Source organism: Ictidomys tridecemlineatus, chromosome 2, assembly GCF_052094955.1.
Source record: "Ictidomys tridecemlineatus isolate mIctTri1 chromosome 2, mIctTri1.hap1, whole genome shotgun sequence".
Lineage (NCBI taxonomy): Eukaryota > Metazoa > Chordata > Mammalia > Rodentia > Sciuridae > Ictidomys > Ictidomys tridecemlineatus.
In genome coordinates this window covers 7,107,073-7,127,416 of record NC_135478.1, presented here as the reverse complement: position 1 = coordinate 7,127,416, position 20,344 = coordinate 7,107,073, and the positions used below count along the sequence as shown (strand labels likewise).

The following is a 20,344-nucleotide window of genomic DNA, read 5'->3' as shown; positions in this document are numbered from 1 at the left end:
TAATTAAATACTTTTCAATAGCTTTCCTCTAGCAGAGCAATAGTCAATAAAACAATGAAAGGGAAAAGTAAAGACCTAAAGGACTGAATCAATGGAAAAGAGTTTATCGCACAGGTTGGTAGACTCAGAGTTTTAAGCATGATGGCCTGTGGACAGCGCTCTAGCTAGGGTATTAATGCATTTGATGAGCATCCTACTCCTGGGCCTCAGGGAACCTGTGTGACAGGCTCTAACCTTAGCCCCGCCTCTAGGAATTTCCAGGGGTCTCCCTTGGCAACCAGGACCCATCTTAGACCCAACCTCTGGAATGTTAAAAGTCACGCCCCTTGATCTGGTCTCACCTGAGTCCACTCGGCGGGCCTAGCCTGGTCCCTCCCCAGCCTCGGCCACGGTTCTGGTTCTCTTCTTACCTACAACCCCAGGGAAAATTAGCACATTCCCTGCGATGGTGGACTGAGTGGCCGCCCCGCGCCACGCCCAGCTCCCGAAGCTCCGCCCCTTACGCAGATCGTTTCTCAGAATGAGGAGGGGGGTAGCGGGAGGCAGAAGAGCGTGTCTGCGCATGCGCACCGTAGGTCACTGTGTGCCTTTGGCCGCCATGACACTTTACGCTGTAGCCTGCATCTGAGATATATTCTTGCCTCAGTCCGCATCTTATCCTTCTGGGCCCGAGCCATTCACGTATGGGCCTCCGGAGGCGGAAGGTTGGCTTCCTGTCGTCTGCCGCCGCATCCTAGCCGTCCGGCCCCGCGCCATCCAGGTATGGGCCTCGGGAGGCGGAGGCTGGATTACTCTGGTCCGCCGTCCCAGGGCCCCCTTCACCCGCGCGGACCAGAGTCCCGTCAGCTCCGCCGGCGCCGCGCTCATCCCGGTGACCGCAGCGGGGACTCCGGGCTGCGCCAGCGGCGGGCGCGTCTCCTGCAGGCGGGAGCTGGGGAGCCCCGCGGCCTCTCCCTGCCGAGAGCAGAGGCCTCGCCTGCGTCGGGGTCCGGGTCCGGAGCCTGTGCGGGTCCGCTGGTCTGCACACACCCGGCGTGGGGTGAGCTCGGCCCGCTGCCCCTGGGCCTCGCGCACTGCCCAGCGCGGGTCTGAGAGTTCCCCGGGACCTGGGGCCTGTTTGACGCATTGCATTCAGATACACAAGAGGGAGCTGATTTTAAAATACTGTTAACCCGCCTCCTGGGCAAGTGCATTTCATCCTTAATAAAGTGATGCATTTTAGCCTGGCGCGGTGGTGTACGCCTGTAATCCCAGCTACTCGGGGCTGAGGTAGAACTTGATCCCAGTTCAAGGGCAGCCTGAGCAATATAGGAAGGCCCTATCTCTACACAAAAAATTAGAAGGACCAGGGGTGTACTTCAGTGGTAGAGTGCCCCTGGCTTCAATCCCTAGTTCTGCAAAATTCAGGGAGGAAAAAAAAAAAAAAAAGCTTGGTCACTTATTTATAGATTCTTTAAATTTTGTACAGAAAATGTGCCAGTTTGAATTTTTTTTCTCCTAAATATTTGTGTTTTCCTTTTTTTGGTTTCTAATTACTGCACTTGCCAGGACTCCCAGCTGAATGGAGATTAGCATATAATTTTCATTCTTGTTCCTGATTTCAGAGAAAATTAATCAGTATTTCCCTATTAAATAGAATGTTTGCATTTTGTAACCTATAAAATCTTTTGCTTTCTAATGGCCTAAATTATTATTAGCAATGTACACTGAAATAGATTAGTCATTTCTTTATGTCTAAGGGAATATGTCAAATAACCTTTCTATGAATACTGTGAATTTCATTAATCAGTGACTCAGTTTTTGTTTATTTTATTCTTGTGGTGCTGGGATTGAATCCAAGAACTCAACACTAGTAAGGCACTGTACCACTGAGTCCCAGTGATTTAGTTTTATTCTTTTTTATTTTCTTTCTTTTTTTTTTTTTTTTGGTGATTCAGTTTTTAAGCATCTGTCATTCCTAGGATGAAATGAACTTAAATTGTGATTTATATTTATTGTTTATTTCTCAACTGTTACCAATAGTTTTGTATTATTTGTACTTTGTATGTGATCTTGCATATTGTTTAGTTGTACCCTTCTGGTGTTGGAAGTAGGAAATTACCTTTCCTCTGTACACTGGAATTATGAATTTCCTACTTATTTTGTGAAACTTTCTGTAAAACAATTTGCAACTTCTGTTTCCTTGTGCATGTTTTAAGTATGATTCTTTTAATGACTGGTTACAATGAAATTTTCTTCTTCGTCCTCCTCTTCTACCACTAATATCACCATCCACCACCACCACCACCTCCACTACTTCTTCCTTTTCCTCTTTCTCATCTCTTCTAGATTCTACCTCTTATAGTTCCTGTTACCTCCCAGTAATCCATTCAAACTCTTAATCTATAAAATGGATTAATCCACCAATGAAGTCAGACCCCTTATAATCCAATCGCTTCCCCCAACCCCAAACTCTGAACACTGCAGCACTGGAGACCAAGCCTTCAACACAGGAGGCTTTGAAAGACATCCCATATCCAAACCATAAGAAATAGCTTGATGCTCTTTCTCAGAAATTAGGTTTTGTGGAGCCCATTGGGTGGGTTTGGGATGACAGCAGTGTTCAGGGCTTTGTAGTAATGCCTATTATACTGTAAAATGGTAAACAAGTAAAAATGTTGGTCAAGGAGTCCCAAGAAGCCTAGTGTTTAAATAAATTAGTGCTTTCTTAGATATGAGTCAGGGAGTCTATATTCTTAGGATTGAAGGCACCACTTGATACATTTTATGCTTTTTGTTATGGGGAAATGGACAGCCAGATGTTCTTAAGACTTGAGTTAATTTACTAATAAAATGTTACTATTAACCTCTTTTGTATCATTGACAAGGATAAGAATGTTGTTTTGTATCTCTAGGGGAGAACGGATTGTTCCAGTTTCACACAAGTTCAGTTTGTATTTACTTAGGAGTCATGGTATGCGTGTTGAGTTGTCACTGGTAATGGATGTGCTACAATATCCAGGCTCATGAGTATGGGAACCTCTCTGGAGGATTGGATTCCCATGTCAGGTTCTGTCTTACCTATAACTTCTCAATGTCTTACTTTTCTTTATGAAGGTGACATGGAGGAAGAAAGAATAAGTGTTGGGTTACAGAAAAGTATGATGCAGGTAAGTAAAAGGTATAATGCTCTAAAAGAATATTTCTATTTCATTTGATATCCTGCTGCTATTTTAGAGCACAGGTTAGCAATCTGCTTCTTCTTTTTTTTTTTTTTGGATCACATGGTAAGTATTAGGTTTTGAAGGTCATAGAATTTCTATTACAAGGAAATTGTCATTTTAATACAAAAAAATATTCATAGAGGAACATAAACAAATATTTTATTGTATTGCAATAAAACTTTACTTACATAAGTATGTGATCGGCTAGAGTAAGTGCATGTGCTATAGTTTGGTGAGCCCAGGCCACAATACTATAAAACGGAGCCAGCTGTGGGCCTGACTTGAAAGATGTGCAGGCTCTTGGGCCTCTCAGGATTGTGAGAGGGGAAAAAAGGAAAAGTTCCCATTCACTCTCTGTGTGTTCATTCATTAAAACCTCATCAAGATTTAAACCTGAGTTTGATGTTGTGCTCAATGCCTTAATAGGAATAAAGTAGCAGGTCAAGTTATTCTTGCATGAGGAAGAATTTCTGAATAAGGAATAATATGATATTGTACATCTTGGTTCCATATCCTGACATAGGGTTCCTATAACCCTTCAAATGTTTCTGGAGTGATAAGAGTAGCTTTGTATGATGACTGGTGACCAGGACAGATAGCCTCAGGATGAGTGCTGGTCCAGAAGAACTAAGGTATGCTTGACTCTTCAGCCCTATCCCCTAACCTTGAAGTTGAGAGGTACTGAAGGTTAAATTGATTACTTAAATTGCTAATTTAAATCAGTTATGCTTTCTAGTAAAGCCTCTGTGAGAACCCAAAAAGAATGAATTTAGGGAGCTTCTGTATAGCTGAATTTGTAGAGTTTCCTAGTACAAGACACCCCAATAGGCGTGGAAGTTCTGCAGCTTTTCCTACCCTGCTATGCCATATATATTTCTTTATCTGGATACTTCTCTGTATTTATAACAAGCCATAAGCACAAGGAAGTGTTTGCTGAGATTCTATAAGCCATCCCAGCATATTACCCAACTCAAGGAGGGTACAATGGGGACCCTGAGATGTAGCCATTTGGTCAGAAGTATAAATGACAATGTAGTAGTTGTTATGTTGTTTGAAATATGGGGAAGTTTTGTGGGACTGAGCCCTCAACCTGTGGGATGAAGCTGTCCATGTAGATAGTGTAAGAATGTTATTGAATAACAGGAAACCTAGCTACTGTCTGTTGGAGAACTGCTTGATGTGTGTGGAAAATTATCCACACACCTAATATCCAGTGTTCTGTGCAGGTTCGAAGGAAAATAACTTTGATTTTTTTTTCTTATTTCATTATCATCAACTGCAAAGAGACTAATGTAGTAGTTTAGAAGTATTTTGGTTTTTAGACAGGATTTGTTCAGTCATTAAGTATGTGTGTGTAGAAAGGGAAAGAGATCTGCTGACGGAGTTCTGCCATAGACTTGGGGAGACCACAGAATCTTCTGAACCTCCCCTGAATTGATTCTCAGGTCCCCAGTGCTGTCAGCCTCACCCACCATCTCACACACACTGGAGGAATTGTACCTTTCTGAACAGAGTTTGTGGCATCTTTTAGGACTCGGTGACCTTTGAGGATGTGGCTGTGGACTTTACCCAGCAGGAGTGGGCTTTGCTGGATCTTGCTCAGAGGAGCCTCTACAGAGATGTGATGCTGGAAACCGTCCAGAACCTGGTCTCACTAGGTAAGATTGGCAATGTTGGTTCATGTAGTGGTTTAGAAAACAGTTTTATCTACTAGTTGACCTTGTTCCAGGATCTGTGCTGAGGAGTGGGAGTACTTGGTAAATAAGACAAACGTGGTCACTAACCACAAGATGCTTAGGATCTGGAGGCTTCTTAATGTAAATTAACAGGGGCATAATAAACTTTTTTTTAATTTTTCTTTTTGTGGTTGAAAGCCTTGAGGATTATTAAGTATTGAATGTGTTGGGATTGGGGGGCTTCTCTGGGGTACATGGGGAGTTTGTGATTTGAGACCTTTGAAGATTCTACTGCTGTGAATGTCATTTACCCAGAGACCACCAGGAGCACACCTGTAAGTTAAACAAGCGGGGTTTATTTTGCAGTCATGGGAGAACATACCCATGGGGATTCGAGGGCCATCTTAGTAAGAGGCCGTTAGAAAGTACCTATTAGAGAATTTGTGCTTTTTGGATGATTTAGAGATGAGTCTATGGGGTAGATTATATTGGTTTCTTAGGCTCTCTATGAACAAGAACCATAAGTATAGAAATTTTTATTCTTTCATATTTCTGGTATCTGGGAGTGTGAAATTAGGTGTCACCAGAGCTATATTCTTTCTGAAGGTTGTAAGGAAAAAGTCCGTCCCTGTCTCTTTCTAGCTTCTGGTGGTTGCTGGCAGTCCTTTTTGTTTATAGATGTATCATTCTAGTCTCTGCCTCCACCATTACCTTCCCTGTGTACCTATTTCTAATCTCTGTCCATATAGGGACATCAGTCATTAGATTTAGGGTCCATCTTAATCCAGAATAACCTCATCTTAACTTTACTATATTGACAAAGACCTAGTTTCCATATAAGGCAATATTCTAAGTATGGGTGAACATTTTTAAAATAGGCTTTAAAAAAATGTATGTGTGTATGTATGTGTGTGTTTATGTGGTACTGAGAATTTAACCCAGAGGCTCTCTACCACTGAGCTAAATCTAAATCCCCAGCTCTTTTTTATTTTGAGAAAATGTCTTGCTAATTTGCTCAAGTTGGCTTCAAATTTGGGATCTTCCTGCCTCATCCTCCTGAATAGCTGGAGGTATAGTTGTGCACCACCATGCCCCAGAGTAACAGGCTTTAATTTTTAGAGCAGTTTCAGTTTTAAAGCAAAATTAAGTGGAAGCTAGAGAGATTTCTAACTACTGTCCTCACAACACAGACAGCCTCTTTCACTATGAACATCTTCCACCAGAAAGGTCCATGTTTAATTTACAAATGATGAATGTACATTGACACATCTTCATCATTAACTAGAGTCCATAGCCTATATTAAGGTTCATTTGTGGTGTTGTACATTTTATGGCTTTGGGCAAATGTACAATGACATGTACCATCATAGTAATACATAGAGTAGTTTTATTCCCATAAAAATTTTCTGTGCTCTCAGTTTTTAATCCCTTACTCTCTCCTATCCCTTTGGCAGCCACTGGTCTTTATATCATCTGTATATTTTTTATCTTTTGTGGAATGTCATAATTTTGCAATTTATATAGTATGTAGCTTGTTGAGATTGGCCTATTTCAGTAATGTGCATTTAAGTTTCGTTCATGTCTTTTTATGATTTTCCTTTTATTGTTGAATAATATTATGTAGTATAGATGTGCCACAGTTTATTTATCATCCCGATTACTAAAGGGCATCTTGGATGCTTTCAAGTTTTGACAAGTATGAATTATGCTCTCATAAACGTGTAGTTTTTTGTGTGCAGTTTTGACTCCTTGGATGAATGCCAAGGGACACAATTTAATTGCTGGATCATATGGTAAGAGTTTTTTTTAATATTTATTTTTTAGATGGACACAATATCTTTATTTATTTATTTTTTTTGTGGTGCTGAGGATTGAACCCAGCGCCTCACATGTGCTAGGCGAGCGGTAGCCCCAGCCCCATGGTAAGCGTATTTTTAATTTTATAAGAAACCACCAGATTGTCTTCGTAAGTAGCTGTACCATTTTGCATTCCTATCAAGAATGAATGAGAGTTCCAGTTTCTCTACATTTTTGGCAATATTCGGCATTGTCAATTTTCTGGATTTTGGCTGTTCAAAAAGGCGTGTAGAGGTGTGTCACTGTTTTGTTTTACCTGAATGATTTTAGGATGTGGAGAGTACTATTACTTTTTTACTTGCCATTTCTCTGTATTTGTTTAAGTGTTTGTTTAGGTCTTTGGCTATATATTTACGGTATTTTTTTATTCTCTTATTATTGATCTATAAGACTTCTTTGTATAACGCAGGAAAAGAAATGATTAAGTGTGAAGAGATAGCCTTCAGGATGAAAGAAAATCTTTTCCATCTACTCCTCTGACAGGGGATTAACATCCAGAATATACAAGGAATAAAAAAATTCAACAACAGAACAAAACAAACAAACAAACAAAAAATCCAAAGCAAACAAAAACCAAATAACCCAGTCAAGAAATGGGCAAAAGGGACTAAACAGATTTTTCAAAAGAAGAAATGTGGGCTGGGATTGTGGTTCAGCAGTAGAGAGCTCACCTAGCATGTGTGAGGCCCTGGTTTGGATCCTCAGCACTACATAAAAATAAATAAATAAAATAAATATATTAAAAAAAGATTATTTCTTAAAAATAAAAAGAAGAAGAAATGCAAATTGTTGATTGATTGCATTTCTTCTTCTTTGAAGTGTCTATTCAGTTCCTTAGCCCATTTATTGATTGGGTTATTTATTTTTTTGGTGTCAAGTTTTTTTAGTTCTTTATATATTATAGAGATTAATGCTTTATTGGAGTTGCATGTGGTAAAGATTTTCTCCCAATCTGTAGGCCCTGTGTTGACGTTATTAATTGTTTCCTTTGAGAGAAGAAGCTTCTTAATTTGAATCCATCCCATTTGTTGATTATTTTGACTTTGCTTCTTGCATTTTAGGAGTCTTGTTAAGGAAGTTAGATCCTAATCCAAAGTGGTGAATATTTGTGCCTATTTTTTTCTTCTATTAGGCATAGGGTTTCTGTTCTAGTGCCTAAGTTTTTTATCTACTTTGAGTTGATTTTTTGTGCAGGGTGAGAGATAGAAGTTTAATTTCATTTTGCTACATATGGATTTCCAGTGTTGCTGTACCACTTGTTGAATAGGCTATCTTTTCTCCAGTGATTGTTTTTGGCATTCTTGTCTAGTAGGAGATAACTGTATTTATGTGGGTTTGTCTCTGTGTCCTCTATTCTGTATCATTGGTCTACAAGTCCATTTTGGTGCCAATACCCTGCTGTTTTTTGTTACTATAGCTGTGTAGTATAGTTTAAGATCTGCTATTGTGATGCCTCCTGCTTCACTTTTCTTGCGTATGATTGCTTTAGCTATTCTGGGTCTCTTATTTTTCGAAATAAATTTCATGAATGCTTTTTGTATTTTTATGAAGAATCTCATTGGGATTTTAATAGGAACTTCATTGAATCTGAATAATTCTTTTGGTAGTAAAGCCATTTTGACAATATAAATTCTGCCTGTTTAGGATCATGGGAGATCTTTTCATCTGCTGAAATTTTCTTCAGTTTCTTTCTTTAGTGGTCTATGGTTTTCATGGTAGAGGTTTTTTGTTAGATTGATTCTCATTTGTTTTGAGGGGGGGGGCCTATTGTGAATAGGTTAGTTTCCCTAATTTTCTTTCAGTGGATTCATTGATGATATATAGTAATGTGTTTTGACTTAGGGGTGTTGATTTTATATCCTGCTACTTTGCTGAATTCACTTATTCTAGAATTTTTCTAGTAAATTTCTTTGATCTTCTAGATATAGAATCATGTCATTAACAAATAGTGATAGTTCTTCTTTATTTGTATTTCTTTAATTTGTTTCTTTTATCTAATTGCTCTGGCTAGAGTTTCAAGGATGATGTTGAATAGAAGTGGTGAAAGAGGACATCCTTGTCTTGTTCCAGTTTTTAGTGGGAATGCTTTCAATTTTTCTCCATTTAGAATGATGCTGGCTTTGGGTTTAGCATATATAGCTTTTATAATGTTGACATATGTTCCTACTATCTCTAGTTTTTCCAGTGTTCTGAGCATGAAAATGTGCTGTATTTTGTCAATTGGTTTTTCTGCATCTATTGAGATGATCATATGATTCTTGTTTTTAAGTATATTAATATAATGAATTACATTTATTGATTTCTGTAAATGGAACAAACCTTGCATCTCTCGGATGAATCCCACTTGATCGTGGTGCACTATCTTTTAAATATGTTTTTGTATGTGATTTGCCATAATTTTATTGAGAACTTTTGCATCTATGTTCATCAGGGATATTGGTCTCAAGTTTTCTTTCTTTGATGTGTCTTTGTCTGGTTTTGGTATCAGAGTGATATTGGCCTCATAGAATGAGTTTGGAAGGGTTCCCTCCTTATCTAGTTCATGGAATACTTTGAAGAGTGTTAGTATTCATTCTTCTTTGAAAGTCTTGTAGAACTCAGCTGAGAGTCCATCTGGTCTGGTCTTTTCTTGGTTAGTAGGCTTTTGTTGGTGTTTTCTATTTTATTACTTGAAATTGATTTATTTAAAGCATGCCTGACCTCATCATTCAGTTTGGGTAGGTCACATATCTTTAGAAATTTGTTGATATGTCTAATATCTTCTATTTTATTAGAGTATAAATTTTCAAAATAGTTTCTAATTATTTTCTTATTTCAGATGTGTCCATTGTGATATTTCCTTCTTCATCTTGTATTTTAGTAATTTGGAGTTTTCTCTTTGTTAACATGGCCAGAGGTTTATCTACTGTATTTATTTTTTCAAAGAACTAACTTATGGCATTTGCTGGTAAATGGATGGAAATGGAAAATATCATGTTAAGTGAAATAAGCCATATTCAGAAAGCCAAGGGTCCAATGTTTTCTCTGGTTTGTGGAAGCTTGAGCAAAATAAGAGAGAAACAGGCAGAGGGAGCCCATGAAAATGAAAAGGGTAGGATAGGTAGGGGGCAGATGGGAAGGAAGGAGGAAGAGGGAAAGAGGGGACTGCAAAGTGCACCTGGCCAAATTGTGCTGTGCACATATAGGAATATACCACAGTGACTTTCACTATTGTGTGTATCTGTAAAGCAGGAATTAAAACAATAGGTAAATAGAAGGAAGACCAGTAGAGAAGAGGAATCGGACAGGGGAAGGGAGGAAGGAAAGGAAAGGAGAAGTCCTGGGAATTGAAATGGAGCACATTAATTCCAAGCATGTATGGTTGTGTCAAAATGAATTGCAATATTATGTATGTGATAATACACTAATAAAAATATGTAAAAAAAGAAAAAGCATTCTGGGCTGGGGTTGTTGCTCAGTGGTAGAGTGCTCGCTTCACACATGCGAGGCCCTTGTTCGATCCCCAGCACCACATTTAAAATAAATAAACAAAAAAAGGTATTGTATACAACTAAGAAATATATATATATATATTTTTAAAACCATTCTTTGTGTAAAGAACAGGAAAACAGTTTCTTACCAGAGAAATTTCTTGCAAATGTCTTCTTTTAGTCATAGCTTATCTTTTCTTTCTCTAAATATTATTTTTCACAGAGCAGGAATTTTAATTTTAATGGGGTGTATTGTATCAATCTTTTTCTCATCAATCATACCTTTGATATAGTATCAAAAAAGTCATAGCCAAATTCAACGTCATCTAGATTTTCTCCTTCTATCTTGTACAATTTTTCTAGTTTTATGTTTTACATTTAGATCTATGATACATTTTAAATTAATGTTTGTGAAAGGGCATAGATTCATTATTTTATGTGGGTATGTCCAGTGTTCTAACAGCATTTGTAGAAAAGGCTATCTTTTCTCTATTGTGTTGCTGTCAATATTTTGTCAAAGATCAGTTGACTACATAGTTATTGCTTTGTCTGTAGGGATTTGATACTAGTATCTTCCCAGAGACCTACATCTGTGGATGGTCAAAATCTCTTAATTAAAATTCCCTGGTATACAGCCTAAACTCTCATATACTTTACATCATCTCTTGATTATGTTTAGTGCCTGACAAAATGTAAGTGCTATGTAATTGAAACTGGAGTTTGAAATGAAACCAGATTCTCCACTCTGCTGGTCTGTAGGTCCACATAAGTTACATGCCTCTGCAGCTGAGAGAGCCCATTTTATTATTGCAACTAATCACAGCAGGGAAATGCCTGTCTGGTCAGCTCTATGGGTCAGAGCTGACTCTTCTTCACTATTACTGAGCAGTGTATTGTAGCTCTCAATGGCAGACCTCAGCAGCTGGGTGCCATTTTTTTCCCCCCAAGGTCTTATTCACAGATTTGAAGACAAATCCACAGACAACAGAAGGCAAGAATGAAGATGTGCTATTTTTATAAGTGAAAAGAAAAGAAGCAGAACTCTCAGGGGCCAGAGGGGAACCTGAGAGTAGGTTTCTCCTTAAGTGTACTAGTCTAGGGACTTAAATAGCTACTGGATGAGGCATTCATCAATATCTGTGCTAATCAGGTCTTGGAAAGATACTAAAGGTGTTGGTCAGTATCTATGCTAATCATGTCTCATAAAAGTGCCAATACTATTGGTCAACACCTATGCTAAACAAGTATTGGAAAAGTGCCAAGGCTCTTGGTTTGGTCTGTGACATTCTGATTAGTTAGGCCTTGAGTCTGTAGTCTTCACTCAGGTCGGCTCTATCTCCTTTTTCCTGCCACCCGGGACAAAGAAGTTGGCTGTAATGTTTGGAATGTTTTCTATAGGTTAGTTTTGTGAAATAGCCTCTTCATTTAAAGTCTGTCTGTCTCTCTCTCTCTCTCTCTCTCTCTCTCTCTCTCTCTTTGTTGTGGGGGAGTGCATTTTCTTAACTGTCTGCCTGTTTTACTATCTATCCTATCTTATTCATAATTACTTTTGTACTTCATTGATTTGGACATAAGCACAAAAAAAATACATGTTTAATACAGATGTAATTTTTTCCTATTGTATTTTCTATCCATGGTTACTTGAATTCACAGATAAAGAGGGCCAACTTTACTTATGTAGATCTGTGTCTGTGCTCTCTACTCTGTTTCCTTGATATATTTGGACATGACTTTTGGTGAAACCCTGTTCAACCTAATAAAATAAAGGTATTGTGTCCAACTAAAACTAAAAAAATATTTAAAAAAATAAAAAACATTCTGGCTGTGTCAAATCAGCTCATAATAATATTGAGGTTCCACTGTGAATGTAGGTCAATCTTTTTTTTAAATAATTTTTTACACCTTTATTTATTTTATTTATTTTTATGTGGTGCTGAGGATCAGTCTCAGCACCTTGCACATGCTAGGCAAGTGCTCTACCACTGAACTACAATCCCAGCCCAGATCAATCTTTCTTTCTTTGTCTTTTTGTGCTGGGAATTGAACACTGAGGGCACTTTACCATGAGCTACATCCCCAATTCTTTAAAATTTTGTTTTTCTTTGCTTTGAAACAGGATCTTGCTAAGTTGCTGAGGTTGGCCTTGACTTCATGATCCTCCAGCCTCCCAATTCCACCCTGGGATTATAGGCTTGTGTCACTATGTCTGATTCAGATCAGTTCTTCACATTAGAGGCTGCCTTTCTTCCCACATCTCAGCTTTTTTTTTTTTTTACCTTCTCTATTTTTCTTTTCTTTCTTCCTTCATCTCCCTCCCTCCTTTGCCTTTTTTTTTCTTCAATGGATTTGACATTTGGTTCAGTTAAACTCATCCTTCTCTGTCTTTAGAGTATCAGAAGACCAAAGTTTGACCCAATCTTATGAACAGATATATGTGATTCTTCATTGCTTTCTCTCATGATATTCCTTTCCTCGTATGCAGGGTACCCACTACTCACACCCAATCTGATCTCCCAGTGGGAACAAGAGGAGGAACTGCAGACAGTGAACACAGAACTTATCCTGGAGCAGCACCAGGAAGGCAAGAATCCCTGGGAGAAACTGGCCTGGGAGGAGACAAAAATAAAATAGAAATAAAGCCAAAGTTTTTTTTTGTCTGAGGAGGCTCATTACCCACACATGCCTCAGAGGACTATTTTGACTGTTTATCTGTCCTCTCATACTTTCCGTGATCTTGGCAAAGATCTCATTTGTGCTTTTTTAAAGTTTATTTTGGTATGTGTATTTTATCCTTTCTGTTTTCCTCTCCTAATAATTTTTTAAAAATTATTAATGAAAAATTTTAATATATTTTCTATACTAATATGAAATATCAAGTTAACAGAAAAATTTTAACATAACCTTTCTTTCTTAAAAATGATTTATGTATTTGTTCTAATTTGTTATACATGTTAGCAGAATGCATTTCATATGGAGCACAATTTTTCATGTCTCTGGTCCCAATCATTTCTACTGGTCATGTTACCATCACTGTCGTTCTTCAAAGCACTATTTTTTATTTTTCAGCATTGGGAAACCCAGGACTGCTTTACCACTGAGCTATGTCCCATACCCTTTTTAATTTTGAGACTGGGTCTAAGTTGTAGAGGCTGTCCTTGAACTTGTGAACCTCCTACCTCAGCCACCCATGTAGCTGGGAGTACAAGCATGTGTTACCATACTATGGTGATGTTACCATACTATGGTTTCATGGAAATATTTTTTAGTGAATTGTTTTAGGTTTGACCCTTGTGCCTATTAATAATGAAGTCCTGAAACAGCTGCACTGCTCAAAGTCCTTTGCTCATAGGTAACTTTATTTTGTTTTATTTTTTCGCTTCAGAATTTGAGTCTCTACTTAATACTAAGGAATTAGTTGCTCTTCAAGACAACAATGGAGAAAAAATATCCAATGAACAGAAAATAGTGAGATTCAAAAGAAGTGGTTCCTGCTCCTCTATTTTACATGAAAACCAGGACACTCATCATGTGAATGATTGGAACATCAGCCATGAGAAAGGTTTAAGGTGAGTGCCCTTCATATAAGAGAAGGTATGCATCAGGAAACAATTTTGAGATTTAAGAAACATATTGGGGCCGGGATTGTTGCTCAGTGGCAGGCAGAGTGCTTGCTTCCCACATTTGAGGACTGGGTTCAATCTTTAGCATCACATAAAAATGAATAAACAAAATAAAGATAATGCATCCATCTATAACTAAAAAATATTTTTTAAAAAGAAGCATTTTCAACATAAACCTAGGTCAAAAATTTTGCTTTCATAAGAATGAAATCATGGCATTTGCCAGTAAATGGATGAAGCTGGTGCAAAGAACCAAAGGCCAAGTGTTTTCTCTGATAGGTGGATGCTAATTCACAATGGGGTGGGTGGATTGGGAAGAATAGAGGTATTTTGGATTAAACAGAGGAGAGTGAGGGAAAGGGAGGGGGTTTGGGCATAACAGTAGAATGAATTGGACATTATTATCCCATGTGCATATATGATTACATGACTAGTATATCTCTACATCCTGTATAACCAGAAGAATGAGAAATTATACTCCATTTATGTATGATGTATGAAAATGCATTCTGCGCTCATTTATAACTAATGGAATACATGCAAATAAAAAATAAATTAAAAAAAAATAAAAGAATTCAAATTCAAAATAAAAAAAAATTGTACTTTCACAAAGAATTTTGTCTAGAGAGTTTTTCCTACAAATGATACTGACATATTGAAGGTTTGACACATAGATTGGTTTGACAGAATTATTGGAAAAATCATATAAGTCAAAAGCTCAGTGACAGTGTTGGCTGTGGAAGAGCCTTCTTGAGAACTTTTAGCTTATAAGTTGATGGGGCAGAAAGCATACATATTTACTGAAAATGATAAATTTTATTACTAATAATCTGTCTTTTATTTTAAAAAGTCATGTGGTAGAGAACATCTGTGAATACAATGAAGAAAATCAATGTGGACAAATTTCAAATCTTATGCTCCAGAGAACTACTGAAGTCAAATCCTTTGAATGCTATGAGTGTGGAAAGTCCTTCCTATTTCATTCATCCCTTAAAAATCACACCAGATCTCATGCTGGAAACAAACCCTATCATTGTAAGGAATGTGGGAAAGCCTTCCATTTTCTTTCTTGTTTTAAGAAGCATATGAAAACTCCTACTGAAGAAAAACCATATGAATGTAAGAAATGTATAAAGGCCTTCAGTTGTTCCTCCATGTTCAGAGCACATATGAAAATTCATAGTGAAAAGGCAAACCATGAATGTGAGGAATGTGGGAAAACCTTCAGTAGTTCTTCCCACCTGACAGAACACAAAAGAATTCACAGTGGAGATAAGCCCTATGAATGTAAGGAATGTGGGAAGGCCTTTAGTTGTTCCTCATCACTCTCCAAACACAAAAGAATTCATAGTGGAGATAAGCCATATGAATGTAAGGAATGTGGGAAGGCCTTTAGCTCTTCCTCTCATCTTATAAGACATATAAGAATTCACACAGGAGAGAAGCCTTATGAATGTAAAGAGTGTGGGAAGGCCTTCAGTGAATCCTCAAAACTCACTGTACATTTGAGGACACACACTGGAGAGGAGCCCTATAAATGTAAGGAATGTGGGAAAGCCTACAATTGCCCCTCCTCCTTAAGTATCCACATGAGAAAACACACTGGAGAGAAACCTTATGAATGTCTGGAATGTGGAAAAGCCTTTTATCTTCCCACTTCCCTGAACACACATGTGAAAAATCAAAGTAGAGAGAAACCCTATGAATGTAAGGAATGTGGGAAGGTCTTCAGTTGTCCCTCATCCTTTAAAGCACATGTGAGAGATCACAATGGTAAGGTGCAATATGAATGTAAGGAGTGTGGGAAGGCCTTTAGTCGTTCCTCATCCCTCACTGAACACCTAAGAACTCACAGTGGAGAAAAGCCTTATGAGTGTGAAGAATGTGGGAAAGCCTTCATTAGTTCTTCCTATCTTACAGTACATAGAAGAACTCACACTGGAGAGAAACCTTATGAATGTAAAAAATGTGGGAAAGCCTTTATTCGTTTCTCACCTTTTAGTATCCACATGAGAACCCACACTGAGGAAAAACCATATGAATGTAAGGAATGTGGGAAGGCATTTCGACATTCTTCATACCTTACTATACATGCAAGAATGCACACTGGAGAAAAACCCTTTGAATGTCTGGAGTGTGGAAGAGCTTTCAGTTCTCCCTCATCCTTTGGGAGACATGTGAGAAGCCATACTGGAGAGAAACCATATGAATGTAAGGAATGTGGGAAAGCCTTCATTAGTTCTTCCTATCTTACAGTACATACAAGAACTCACACTGGAGAGAAACCTTATAAATGTAAAAAATGTGGGAAAGCCTTTATTTGTTTCTCAGCTCTTAATATCCACATGAGAACCCACAGTGAGGAAAAACCCTATGAATGTAAGGAATGTGGGAAGGCATTTCGACATTCTTCATACCTTACTATACATGCAAGAATGCACACTGGAGAAAAACCCTTTGAATGTCTGGAGTGTGGAAGAGCTTTCAGTTCTCCCTCATCCTTTGGGAGGCATGTTAGAAGTCATACTGGAGAGAAACATATGAATATAAGGAATGTGGGAAAGCCTTTATTTGTTCAGCCTACTTTTGAAGACGTGAAAATTCACACAAGGGACAACATATAAATGTAAGGAGGAAGGGAATCTCTGCAAGACTTTTTCTGAACTAATACAATTTTTGAAGTCTTATTTTGTGAAGTCTCATACTGTAGAGACACTATAAATGTGTGAAATTGGGAAATTATCACTCATTCTTTTGAAGACTTGAGGACAACTGAGAGAAACACTTTGTTTGTAAGTTATATGGTAAAGCCTTTTGATTTTGAATATAACTTGTGCCACAGTCCGGCTGGGCTGTATCCGGGGGGCGACAAGGAACTTCTGAAGGTTGAAACAGCGGGAGCCCCTTGATTCAGAAGAGCAGAGCTATATATATCCAACTGAATACACACAGGTTATTTCAATTAACATCATCCAGTTACAGCAATGAGTCATTAAGGAATCCTCATCATCTTAATAGCTTGCTGGCATTACTTCTCAAACCACTCCTCCTGGCAAAGTGCCAGGCACCATTTTGACTTGGCTGTGGCTCTCAACACTTGTATAAGAAAATTCAAAATTTGAGCTAGAAGAGAAGATCAGTGCCTCATTAAAGTGGACTTCTAGAGAGTCATTGATTTCCAATGTTTTCTAAGAGGAAGATTTAAGGTTATGTTTCCCTTTTCAGCTTTTATGACATACTTTTGAGTATGAGGTGAGTTTCTTTAGCTGAGATGTAAATGTTATCTTCATTACAAAGTCTTTTGGACTCTTGGGAGATTGTGTGTGTACGTGTGTGTATGCTTCTCCTCTGAGACAGGGTCTGGCTATGTTGTCCAGGCCTGTAACTCCTGGACTTCTGCCTTAGCCTCCTAAGTTTGGGAGTGCAGGCATATATCATTGAGTCTGGCACGAGTGCATTTATTTTTTTTTTTTGCAAGAAGAAAAATGGTGTTTATTTTTTTAAAAATTGTTGTTTCAGTTTGAACTCAAAGCATGGGCACCTTCTTCTTCTTTTCTTCGTGTTTGCCTTGCCTTCTTCTTCATCTTCATCTTCCCCTTCGTTGTCTTCTTCGTCTGGGTACTGAAAGTTGCCTACCCAATAATTCCCCCCTTCCCTTTAAACTAAGAATACCAACTGTTTTTGAAAATATCAGTGTTTACTATCAAAAGCTTTTCATGTGTAATAAAAAGTTTAAGTAGAAATTAATTAGTACAAAGGCCTTGAAAGAGTATAGTGTCATCTGATTGCTGTTTTGTGTTTTATTCTTTATGTTTGTTCATGACTGGAATGTTTATTAATTTAATTTTTTAAGTTGTTGATCTTTATTTTATTTATTTATATGTGGTGCTGAGAATCGAACCCAGTGTCTCATACACGCTAGGTAAGCACTTGACTACTGAGCTACAACCTAAGCCCTCATGGCTGGAATTTTGATCCAATGTTTTAAGTTAATAAAGTGTGTTATATTAATTTGGATATAGCTGAGGACTACATTTTCCTTAATCACTTCTAATCCTAGGTGATAGTTTTCTAAAATAACTTTGCAAGAAGTTTGAAAGGCTTTAGGGAGGGAGCTACAATTGCCTGCTTATTAGGACCACGATATAGGTAGACAGATGAGTAGGGACCTTGTGGGCCCCAGTTTTCAGCTCATTTTTCTGAGTATTGAAGGCCCTGATCCATACTTGCTCAAAACTGAAGGTTAAGTGCTTCACCTCAGTCTCCTCAGGGGCTGCACCTCCACAAACGTCTCCATTAACTCCTGTATCCTGGCCAAACACAACTTAGATTTCTCTGGCAAGCTCTGGTGTTGCCATTTTGGCATTTTTGCTTCGGTTTGCAAAGGATTGTCATCATGCTCACAGTCCAGTCCCATACTTCACTCTGCTATTGATGTCTGCTATTGATGATGGGATTGATGTCTATACAAGCCTACCATAGTCCCAAAAGTGAGTAGAGCTGTGGTTAATGAAGTTATTCTGACTGTTATTGAGGCAAGCCTCAGATAGGCGTCATCCTATTTTGATAGAAGAGTATTTATATTTGATACCTTCAGACAGGGAAGATTTTACTGCCTTTATGTTAAAAGAGGAATGCTATGAGCTGTTTCAGGTACATTTTGCTACCTCCTCTTGTTTTTTAAAACATTGTATTTTAAGGGGTGGTGTTGTGGCTCAGTGGTAGAGCATTTGCCTAGCATGTATGAGGCACTGTGTTAGATTCTCAGCATGGCATATAAATAAATGAATAAAATAAAGGTCTATTAACAACTAAAAATATTTTAGAAAATTTTATTTTATCTCTTAAAAGCATAACTATACCATTTCCCTTAATCACTTTTTACTGTTTATCAAGGTATACATACACTAATGTGCAAGCTGTGTACAGCTTGATGTAATTTCACATAGATGTATACATCCTGGTGGACACATTTCCAGGATTCCAGGAAGTTTTCTCAATAATCACTCCACAGAGGAAATTGGATTTTGACTCTTATTACGCTTGATTTGGTGTGCTTATTGTCACTTTTCAAATAAATGTTAAAACTATAACATGTACTGTTACATGTTTGGCTTCCTTTACACAACATAATGTCTGGTTTGTCACTTGGTTTCTATATGTGGGGAATGCAATTACGGATTGATAGGGCAGTCTTCAATTGTAGTTTTGGTAGATACTTCAGATTTTCAAAAATGTTGGTTCTACCAGTAAGTCCCCAAGAATGCATGTGAGTATTGGCTATTCCGCATATTGGGCCCACACTTTCTAACTTAAGCTCTTCAGCAGAGTGTGTGGTGATATGTTTTTTTTTTATTGTTGTTTTTGTTGAAATATTCATTTTCCTGATATGTCATGATTTTGAGTACTTTTTGGTGTGCTTATTGGTTATTTGGATATCTTTATCAGGTTACCTTTTGAAGCATTTCACCCATTTTTATTTCCTTTTTTCTTTTGAAGTGTTTCCTTGCTGCTAAAAAGTCCTTGGCTATAACTAAGCTTCAATCTGGATCCTGAGGCTAAAAGATTTGAATTTGTCTGTCTCCATGTCTTGGCTGTGCATCCTTTTGCATTGTCTTTTCTTCCAGCTGGGATGTTTTCTTCATAGTAGGCTTCAGAAGTTCTGTGCTGCTTTCTTCCCAAGATAATGCTTCAGGGAGAAGAGTGACATCTTTTTTGAACAGTTCCAATATAATTATCAAAATGGAATCTGAGGAGGGAAGGGGGGATAGTAGAGGATAGGAAAGGCAACAGAATACAACAGACACTACTTTGGCAGTATGTAAAAACGTGGATGTGTAACCGATGTGATTCTGCAATGTGTATATGGGGTAAAAATGGGAGTTCATAACCCACTTGAATCAAATGTATGAAATATGATATGTCAAGAGCTATGTAATGTTTTGAACAACTAATAATAAAAAAAAGAAAATAAAATGAAATCTGATTAATGGCTCATTTTGTCCACCATGGCCAGGGGAATGTTAATACTCTGATTTGTTTAGGACCAGCTCCCAGTTTCTCATTGAGAAACTGAGGTTAGTATTTGTACCCCTAAATCATAGAGCCCTGGCAGTTATGATGCACATGGAGAAGAGAGAGAGGCAGCTGTGAGCAGGTGGGGGCTCAAAATAGAGACAATATTGCACCTTATGCTGACTTCGGGAAATACAAAGTCTGGGAACTTACCCAGTGTTTGTTCCTAGAAATCCTTTTAGAATATCAGATGCCATATGTCTTTTAGATTGCTAAAAATTGCTCTCAGTCTTTACAGCACATAAAAATAAGTAGAGATCTGAGTGTTCTTTATGAAGTATTTGCCTAGACCAAGATAATGAATATATTTTATGTTTTCTTCTAGACCCTTCATTGTTTGACTTCTTGTATTCAGGTTGGTGATGCATTTCAAGTATTTTTGTTTGTTTGTTTGTTTGATAGGGTGTGAGGTAGGATGCAGGTGTATGTGTACAGATTTATCC

At 37.9% G+C, this 20,344-nt stretch overlaps 1 protein-coding gene across 1 annotated transcript; it reads left to right on the top strand.

The window, feature by feature from the left end:
- Positions 1–628: 628 nt before the first annotated feature.
- Positions 629–19,807, top strand: LOC144369299 (uncharacterized). The gene is made up of 6 exons (XM_078028814.1): positions 629–760; positions 3,097–3,149; positions 4,735–4,861; positions 12,689–12,787; positions 13,589–13,772; positions 14,677–19,807. Exons 2-6 carry the CDS (start codon positions 3,102–3,104, stop codon positions 16,448–16,450), a joined length of 2,232 nt encoding a protein of 743 aa, XP_077884940.1. The 5' UTR covers positions 629–760; positions 3,097–3,101; the 3' UTR covers positions 16,451–19,807.
- The last annotated feature ends 537 nt before the right edge of the window (positions 19,808–20,344 follow it).